General features: G+C 49.9%; 1 protein-coding gene across 2 annotated transcripts in view; it reads right to left on the bottom strand.

Annotated features, from left to right (window-relative positions):
* The window catches only part of prex2 (phosphatidylinositol-3,4,5-trisphosphate-dependent Rac exchange factor 2), a 218,828-nt gene that overhangs the window by 22,070 nt on the left and 186,423 nt on the right, over positions 1-10,335 (bottom strand). For both annotated transcript variants that reach the window (XM_079488991.1, XM_079488992.1), the window contains 2 exons: positions 9,452-9,518; positions 7,509-7,699 (listed from right to left, as the gene is read on the bottom strand). In XM_079488991.1, coding sequence (XP_079345117.1) covers positions 7,509-7,699; positions 9,452-9,518 — 258 coding nt within the window. The remainder of the gene's footprint in view (positions 1-7,508; positions 7,700-9,451; positions 9,519-10,335) is intronic.

The raw sequence follows: 10,335 nt of genomic DNA, 5'->3' as shown, positions 1-10,335 counted from the left end.
ACAGAGTGGTGGACAGAGTGGTGGACAGAGTGGTGGACAGAGTGGTGGACAGAGTGGTGGACAGAGTGGAGGACAGAGTGGTGGACAGAGTGGTGGACAGAGTGGTGGACAGAGTGGTGGACAGAGTGGTGGACAGAGTGGTGGACAGAGTGGAGGACAGAGTGGTGGACAGAGTGGTGGACAGAGTGGTGGACAGAGTGGAGGACAGAGTGGTGGACAGAGTGGTGGACAGAGTGGTGGACAGAGTGGTGGACAGAGTGGTGGACAGAGTGGTGGACAGAGAGGTGGACAGAGTGGTGGACAGAGTGGTGGGCAGAGTGGTGGACAGAGTGGTGGACAGAGTGGTGGACAGAGTGGTGGACAGAGTGGTGGACAGAGTGGTGGACAGAGAGGTGGACAGAGTGGTGGACAGAGTGGTGGACAGAGTGGTGGACAGAGTGGTGGACAGAGTGGTGGACAGAGAGGTGGACAGAGTGGTGGACAGAGTGGTGGGCAGAGTGGTGGACAGAGTGGTGGACAGAGTGGTGGACAGAGTGGTGGACAGAGAGGTGGACAGAGTGGTGGACAGAGTGGTGGACAGAGTGGTGGACAGAGTGGTGGACAGAGTGGTGGACAGAGTGGTGGACAGAGTGGTGGACAGAGTGGTGGACAGAGTGGTGGACAGAGTGGAGGACAGAGTGGTGGACAGAGTGGTGGACAGAGTGGTGGACAGAGTGGAGGACAGAGTGGAGGACAGAGTGGTGGACAGAGTGGTGGACAGAGAGGTGGACAGAGTGGAGGACAGAGTGGTGGACAGAGAGGTGGACAGAGTGGAGGACAGAGTGGTGGACAGAGTGGTGGACAGAGTGGTGGACAGAGTGGTGGACAGAGAGGTGGACAGAGTGGAGGACAGAGTGGTGGACAGAGAGGTGGACAGAGTGGAGGACAGAGTGGTGGACAGAGTGGTGGACAGAGTGGTGGACAGAGTGGAGGACAGAGTGGTGGACAGAGTGGTGGACAGAGTGGTGGACAGAGTGGTGGACAGAGTGGAGGACAGAGTGGTGGACAGAGTGGTGGACAGAGTGGTGGACAGAGTGGTGGACAGAGTGGTGGACAGAGTGGTGGACAGAGTGGTGGACAGAGTGGTGGACAGAGTGGAGGACAGAGTGGTGGACAGAGTGGAGGACAGAGTGGTGGACAGAGTGGAGGACAGAGTGGTGGACAGAGTGGTGGACAGAGTGGAGGACAGAGTGGTGGACAGAGTGGTGGACAGAGTGGTGGACAGAGTGGTGGACAGAGTGGAGGACAGAGTGGTGGACAGAGTGGTGGACAGAGTGGTGGACAGAGTGGTGGACAGAGAGGTGGACAGAGTGGTGGACAGAGTGGTGGACAGAGTGGTGGACAGAGTGGTGGACAGAGTGGTGGACAGAGTGGAGGACAGAGTGGAGGACAGAGTGGTGGACAGAGTGGTGGACAGAGTGGTGGACAGAGTGGTGGACAGAGTGGAGGACAGAGTGGTGGACAGAGTGGTGGACAGAGTGGTGGACAGAGTGGAGGACAGAGTGGTGGACAGAGTGGTGGACAGAGTGGTGGACAGAGTGGTGGACAGAGTGGAGGACAGAGTGGTGGACAGAGTGGTGGACAGAGTGGTGGACAGAGTGGTGGACAGAGTGGTGGACAGAGTGGAGGACAGAGTGGTGGACAGAGTGGTGGACAGAGTGGAGGACAGAGTGGTGGACAGAGTGGTGGACAGAGTGGTGGACAGAGTGGTGGACAGAGTGGTGGACAGAGTGGTGGACAGAGTGGTGGACAGAGTGGTGGACAGAGTGGAGGACAGAGTGGTGGACAGAGTGGTGGACAGAGTGGTGGACAGAGTGGTGGACAGAGAGGTGGACAGAGTGGTGGACAGAGAGGTGGACAGAGTGGTGGACAGAGTGGTGGACAGAGTGGTGGACAGAGAGGTGGACAGAGTGGTGGACAGAGTGGTGGACAGAGAGGTGGACAGAGTGGTGGACAGAGTGGTGGACAGAGTGGTGGACAGAGTGGTGGACAGAGAGGTGGACAGAGTGGTGGACAGAGTGGTGGACAGAGTGGTGGACAGAGTGGTGGACAGAGTGGTGGACAGAGAGGTGGACAGAGTGGTGGACAGAGTGGTGGACAGAGTGGTGGACAGAGTGGTGGACAGAGTGGTGGACAGAGAGGTGGACAGAGTGGTGGACAGAGTGGTGGACAGAGTGGTGGACAGAGAGGTGGACAGAGTGGTGGACAGAGTGGTGGACAGAGTGGTGGACAGAGTGGTGGACAGAGTGGTGGACAGAGTGGAGGACAGAGTGGTGGACAGAGTGGTGGACAGAGTGGTGGACAGAGTGGTGGACAGAGTGGTGGACAGAGTGGTGGACAGAGTGGTGGACAGAGTGGTGGACAGAGTGGAGGACAGAGTGGTGGACAGAGTGGTGGACAGAGTGGTGGACAGAGTGGTGGACAGAGTGGAGGACAGAGTGGTGGACAGAGTGGTGGACAGAGTGGTGGACAGAGTGGTGGACAGAGTGGTGGACAGAGTGGTGGACAGAGAGGTGGACAGAGTGGTGGGCAGAGTGGTGGGCAGAGTGGTGGACAGAGTGGTGGACAGAGTGGTGGACAGAGTGGTGGACAGAGTGGTGGACAGAGTGGTGGACAGAGAGGTGGACAGAGTGGTGGACAGAGTGGTGGACAGAGTGGTGGACAGAGTGGTGGACAGAGTGGTGGACAGAGAGGTGGACAGAGTGGTGGGCAGAGTGGTGGGCAGAGTGGTGGGCAGAGTGGTGGACAGAGTGGTGGACAGAGTGGTGGACAGAGTGGTGGACAGAGAGGTGGACAGAGTGGTGGACAGAGTGGTGGACAGAGTGGTGGACAGAGTGGTGGACAGAGTGGTGGACAGAGTGGTGGACAGAGTGGTGGACAGAGTGGAGGACAGAGTGGTGGACAGAGTGGTGGACAGAGTGGTGGACAGAGAGGTGGACAGAGTGGAGGACAGAGTGGTGGACAGAGTGGAGGACAGAGTGGTGGACAGAGAGGTGGACAGAGTGGAGGACAGAGTGGTGGACAGAGAGGTGGACAGAGTGGAGGACAGAGTGGTGGACAGAGTGGTGGACAGAGTGGTGGACAGAGAGGTGGACAGAGTGGAGGACAGAGTGGTGGACAGAGAGGTGGACAGAGTGGAGGACAGAGTGGTGGACAGAGTGGTGGACAGAGTGGTGGACAGAGTGGAGGACAGAGTGGTGGACAGAGTGGTGGACAGAGTGGTGGACAGAGTGGTGGACAGAGTGGAGGACAGAGTGGTGGACAGAGTGGTGGACAGAGTGGTGGACAGAGTGGTGGACAGAGTGGAGGACAGAGTGGTGGACAGAGTGGTGGACAGAGTGGTGGACAGAGTGGTGGACAGAGTGGTGGACAGAGTGGAGGACAGAGTGGTGGACAGAGTGGTGGACAGAGTGGAGGACAGAGTGGTGGACAGAGTGGAGGACAGAGTGGTGGACAGAGTGGTGGACAGAGTGGTGGACAGAGTGGTGGACAGAGTGGTGGACAGAGAGGTGGACAGAGTGGTGGACAGAGTGGTGGACAGAGTGGTGGACAGAGTGGTGGACAGAGTGGTGGACAGAGTGGTGGACAGAGAGGTGGACAGAGTGGTGGACAGAGTGGTGGACAGAGTGGTGGACAGAGTGGTGGACAGAGAGGTGGACAGAGTGGTGGACAGAGTGGTGGACAGAGTGGTGGACAGAGAGGTGGACAGAGTGGTGGACAGAGTGGTGGACAGAGTGGTGGACAGAGAGGTGGACAGAGTGGTGGACAGAGAGGTGGACAGAGTGGTGGACAGAGAGGTGGACAGAGTGGTGGACAGAGTGGTGGACAGAGTGGTGGACAGAGTGGTGGACAGAGTGGTGGACAGAGTGGTGGACAGAGTGGTGGACAGAGTGGTGGACAGAGAGGTGGACAGAGTGGTGGACAGAGTGGTGGACAGAGTGGTGGACAGAGTGGTGGACAGAGTGGTGGACAGAGAGGTGGACAGAGTGGTGGACAGAGTGGTGGACAGAGAGGTGGACAGAGTGGTGGACAGAGTGGTGGACAGAGTGGTGGACAGAGTGGTGGACAGAGTGGTGGGCAGAGTGGTGGACAGAGTGGTGGACAGAGTGGTGGACAGAGTGGTGGACAGAGAGGTGGACAGAGTGGTGGACAGAGTGGTGGACAGAGTGGTGGACAGAGTGGTGGACAGAGTGGTGGACAGAGAGGTGGACAGAGTGGTGGACAGAGTGGTGGACAGAGTGGTGGACAGAGAGGTGGACAGAGTGGTGGACAGAGTGGTGGACAGAGAGGTGGACAGAGTGGTGGACAGAGTGGTGGACAGAGTGGTGGACAGAGAGGTGGACAGAGAGGTGGACAGAGTGGTGGACAGAGTGGTGGACAGAGAGGTGGACAGAGTGGTGGACAGAGTGGTGGACAGAGAGGTGGACAGAGTGGTGGACAGAGTGGTGGACAGAGTGGTGGACAGAGTGGTGGGGGGGTGGAGTCTGTGAGAAAGAACAAAGTGAGAGATGAAAGATGGGAGCAGGAACCAGCACGGGGGGGATCAAGGGAGGCAAACACAATCCGGATATTTCTGCCCTCGGTTCATTGACGAATGGCTCCTCCTACGCCACAGGTGAGACGAGGAGAATCCATATATAGAGAAGAGAGTTAAAGGTACTTGCACATAGCTTGTGTCCTTAACTGCCACGTTCGCTTCCTGTGCAAATTAAGTGCCAAGCTAACCTTAAAGGCTCTAACCCACTCAACAATATAGGCCTTCACAAATTAGAATATCCATTCTGTTCAGTAATTCAATATTGTGAGCTTGTGTGTGTGTGTGTGTGTGTGTGTGTGTGTGTGTGTGTGTGTGTGTGTATATGTATATTTATATGTATATATATATGTATATATATATGTATACGTATATATATGTATACGTATATATATACACACACACACATACATACGTATACACATATATACAGTATATATGTAATCTAATGATGTTCTCTAGGATTGAATAACAAAATGACTGTCTGCTCACTCAATACAGCCTCAAACGCCTTAGTCTATTGGATATCATTGTATGCTTTCTAGCAAAGGACGGCTGTCTCTGTGGATACCCAAGTATTTATATGAGGACAACTGTCTAGTTTTTGATGACCACTGGTTCATGGTCAGTTACTTGCATCAGGTCAAGGACCAGCTCCTGTGTTTTGGTGACATGTCAGTCACACCACTTGATGAAGGTGTCTGTCTACTGTACTGTATGTCATTGTGGTACACAGAAGGGTCCATGTGTAAAAGTTGTCCTTGTGTAAAATGTTATAATGCTGTATAACTGGAAAGTGACACTTGTGTGTGAATGGCGTGGGGCAATTTGGAAATATTAAAGGACTCATTGCATCATCACAATGCAACCAGAGTAGACATGCAACAGTATTATGGAGACAAATCTTTTGGACAGTGACCACATTGAAATGTTTTGTGGAATGTTGGTACTAGGACAGAGTCAAAAGGAATTGTTATACACATCCACACATCGTAGATGCTGGTGCAGGACCAAAAAAAGATACGTAACAAGACAGCTGCTACTCCAATTTGTGCAGATCACATTTCGAACAGCGAATGGTCTTCCTTAGGGGGCCGTCTGAGGAAGTCCATTCATTGGTCAAAACGTTGTGATTTGCACATAAAGTTTATTACAGCAGCTGTCTGTGCAGACTTCTTTTTTTTGAGTGGTGCAAACCACTCCAACAACTGGCTTTGTTAGTACCCGTGTGTGTTTGTGCCTGTACGGGTGAGCATGGTTGCTATGGTCAGTATGTGACGTCACTGACATCACCGACATCACATCAGTATACAGAGGCACCACTCACTTCAGACTGGTTTGATTATTTTGTAACACTTGGACATGATGTTATAATTTCCAAACACTACATAGTTGTCATTAACCGATAATCAAATATTTTCTAATTTAGGTCCTTGGCCTGCTATCAGTGTGCACAAGAAATATGATGCTGATTGGCCAGATAGAATATGACAGACAGACAGACAAACATGGGTAGAAAGAAAAAATCAGACACGTCTGAAGTGAGTGGTGCTGTACTGTACTGTACTGTACTGTACTGTACTGTACTGTACTGTACTGTACTGTACTGTACTGTACTGTACTGTACTGTACTGTACTGTACAAACCCTCCTCCCTGGCCTGTGTGTGTGTCTGTGTGTTAGGCTGTGTAATAGTGACACTTGGTGGTGAACAAACGCTATTTTCGTGCTCGGACACAGGGACCCAGGGACACAGGGACACACATAGCTCTCTATAGGAGTGTTTGCACCACTCAAAAATGCCTACTACTATGCTACCACTAGAATGTGGAATGACCTACCAAAGGACAACGGTTCTCGACTCGAACGCACGCTACAAACCCTCCCGAGCGCTCAGATCAGCCAACGCAGGGAAGCTGGAAGTACCTTCGCTAAAAACGCCGGGACAACGCTCTTGGAATGCACTTGCCATTGCAATCAGAACTGCAGATTCACGTCCAATCTTCCACCGGAGTCTGAAAACACACCTCTTCAGAATCCATCTTAGCCCATAGCACTTGCCGTAGTACTTGCCCTAGCCTTGACCACCTACAGGCGTATGCATAGGCTCAACTTATTTAACTTAAATAGCACTATTTGGTATGATGTATTACCATGATTACCATGATTTTTGTTCTTGCTTACTGTAAGTCGCTAAATGCCTAAATTGCAAATGTTACGCAAAACTATTACTGATTAATTGAGTACAATGGAAACAAGCCCCTGGGGCTTTCTATCCTTTTAGCACAACCTTTGACTATACTACCTGTACTGTTAATAATCATGTTAATAAAGTATTCAATCAATCAATCAATCAAACCTTTGCTAGCTGTGTCCTATAAGTAAAAGAAACAAAAACAATCTATTCAGATTGTTCAGATGTTCTTCAACAGTATTAAAGGTGGAACACAAATCAATAAAGTTAGAGGAAAATAATATAGCCTGCTGGCTGCTACGCATGGATTAATCTGGGTTTATAACTTCTATGAACAATCAACAATGCCTTGGTTACATTGTCCTTAGTTGCAGGTTCTCAGTCCCCCATCAAAGGGCACCTTCTCTACACTTTTTGTTGAACTTCCGAGCAACCTAGACCCTTTCTTTTTCCTTTTGGAGAGGTAAAAAAAATCATTATTCACAGTGGCACATGCCTTTTTGTGCACCGGTGTTATGACTGACTTCTTCTACAAAGCTGGAACAGTGTGAGAGTCCACCGAGCACTGGAATATGGGACACCATGCTGATGTCAATCGATCTGTATTCTGCACAGCTTTAGAGTAAAAATAGCCGGCAGTCCGACCAGGCCTGTGTGGACTTATTAGTGTGCGTCAAAAGACCCTGAACACCAGACAGCAGGAGGGGTGTACTGTGCACTCAAATGTGCTCTCAACACTCACCTGTGAACGCCACTGTTGCACATGGCGATGTGCGTGGCCCCCAGGCGCGAACAGAGCTCAGAGGCCACGGTGAGGAGGCCGACTCCCGATGCTCCGCAGGCCGTGTACTGACAGGCAGCCGTACGACGGCAGCTGATGAAGCTCTCAATCAGGCGGTACAGCTCCTCCAGAGCATTCAGGGGTCGCATCAGCTAGGACGAAGGAGGGGTGGGTTAGGATAACCACAATGATTGTGTGTCATACAGGTACAACAAGTAGCAACATGTTGATGCAGTGTCTGCAAGATTGGGCAACAAAAGCAGAAGCATCAGCATAAGATACAAAAACATAATACTGGGCTTCAAGCAGCAAAAGAACAAGAAAAACAAGACGAGATAATGTTGGAAATTAAAAGTACAGTGAAGACCCGCCCACACACAAAGGAAGGCTAGCAACAAATAACCCTAGCAGCAGTGGTGTTTGTGTGTGGGACTTGATGCAAGTAACTGACCATATCTTACTTTGCAATAAGATATAAACATATCATATTCATAGATGTGCCGTAAAGCCTGCATATAGAGCGTCGCAGTCCTGCCCCCTTTCATGACGACACCAGGCCCAGGAAATGAATCCCAATGCATTTTTTCCATAGACCTTTCAAAAAGTATTTATTTAAAGACCTTTTAAGCGTCGTACGAAGCCAACTCAAGTCGTGACAAATCATGACAACACAAACAATATTTTGGACCAAACAAATAATTACAAAGAAGAAAAACAACCAAAAAAAGTGTTGTAACCTGCTGTTTTTTTCTACTTTCTAATTCTTTGTTTGGCCCAAAACATTGTGTTTATTGTCATGATTTGTCACGACAAGAGTAGGCTTTGTCCGCGGCGTAAATGTCTTTAAATAAATACTTTCTGAAAAGTCTATGAGGAAAATTAATGGGGATTTATTTTCCGGGTCTCTCGAGGGGGCGGGACTGCGACGCTCTATAGAGCGTCGCAGTCCCTCTCCCTACCATGGACCAGGAAATGAATCCCAATGCATTTTTCCCATAGACATTTCGAAAAGTATTTATTTAAAGACGGTTACGCCACGGACAAAGCCAACTCGAGTCGTGACAACTCATGACAACACAAACAATATTTTGGACCAAACAAATAATTACAAAGAAGAAAAACAACAAAAAATGTGTTTTTTTCTACTTTCTAATTCTTTGTTTGGCCTGTCATGATTTGTCACGACAAGAGTAGGCTTTGTCCGCGGCGTAAACGTCTTTAAATAAATACTTTCTGAAAAGTCTATGAGGAAAATTAATGGGGATTTATTTTCCAGGTCTCTCGAGGGGGCGGGACTGCGACGCTCTATAGCCTACAGTATGTATGGTATTTTACATCTGTATAAGTGGAGGAAAGAGGTACAGAGTTCAGAGAGGGGCATGCTGGACATTCATCAGACACAGCTGTGCATCCATATTGTGAAATGGCTTTAACCACCTAAACGCTAACATCCCCATTTTGTGGGTGGGAACATTCGTGTTGCGTCACATTGTGAGCTTTATAGATATTTTTTTTAGCAAAGAAGGGAAAACAGTGGATCAGGTACAGAGCTGACCCCGGTAAAGTAAGTGGTACAACAATAAACTAAAACCTTGTACCAATTTGAAAACCTGTGCAGTAGTACAAGTGTTCATTTAACTCCCCAGAGTATAAAAAGTGACCCTCGCTGGCTGAATCCATGTATAAGAATGTGTGAGGTGGTCCTTCTAGTTCTTTTTTTTAAGATATATATTTTTGTGGCTTTCGCTTTTATTTTATTTATAGAGGGATAGATATACAGTAGGCTGACAGGAAATGGGGAGAGAGATGGGGGGGTGACACGCAGCGAAGGCCGTCGGGATCAGGAGTCGAGCCCGCCCAGACGGCTACGCCAGCCGCCCGGGCCAGGTCCCTCTAGTTCTTACCTTGTCAATAAGAGCAGCTTTGGGTCCAGAGCTGGGGGGCATGTTGGACTGGTCCAGGTAGAATGCCCTGTGGAAATGACACAGACAAGATGCGGTTCAGACCTGCCACAGTTTGAACCTACAGTGTGAACCTACACTGCCCCAGTATATGCCAGGATGGAATGGGAAGAATGGCACATCTCTGTTGTGTAAATCAGTGGTTCCCAAACTTTTCCATGTGAAGGACCCCCAAATTGATACTAATTATCCCGTGGACCCCCATTTGAAAAGACATGCCAGGGACCCCCCATACGAGAAGATTTTTACGGCTCTAGCAGTGATTTTCAACCAGTTTAATTTCAAGGACCCCCAGTTTTACATGCATTTAGGCTACCATTGAATGGCATTTCTATCTCTGGGACCCCAATTTATATTGTAAAATCAATGTTAATTTAACTCTGAGAGTGTACAAATGGAACTTGGTTCCATTTGTACACTCTCAGAGTTACAGACCCATAAGGGTCCATTTGGTTACAAACTATCATTTAGCTGGGGACCCCCTGGAACTCCCTCAAGGACCCCTGGGGGTCCCCGGACCCCCCTTTGGGAACCAGTGCTGTAAATGGTCAGCTCTATACAGAAACATATTGTACAATTATACAGTACAGGACAGATGGTGATGCTTAATTTGCAGTTGTGCTGATTGGACCCAATGCTGTGGTACTTTCCGCACATAGCACCCATTAGGTCATCAGGACCAGAGCCGCTCGGCTGGCTTCGTTTCTGGGGAAAAGTAGGCCACCGGTTCACTATGGAGCTCAGCCATATATGACTATCAATAATGAGAGTAACTCGGAACCAGCTCAGCAGAAACACAAGGCTAAGCATCCCTTATCCTGGGCAGC

This window comes from Electrona antarctica (assembly GCF_951216825.1).
Source record: "Electrona antarctica genome assembly, chromosome: 20".
Classification (NCBI taxonomy): domain Eukaryota; kingdom Metazoa; phylum Chordata; class Actinopteri; order Myctophiformes; family Myctophidae; genus Electrona; species Electrona antarctica.
The sequence above is the reverse complement of the archived record's forward strand: the minus strand, read 5'-3'. Positions and strand labels throughout refer to the sequence as shown.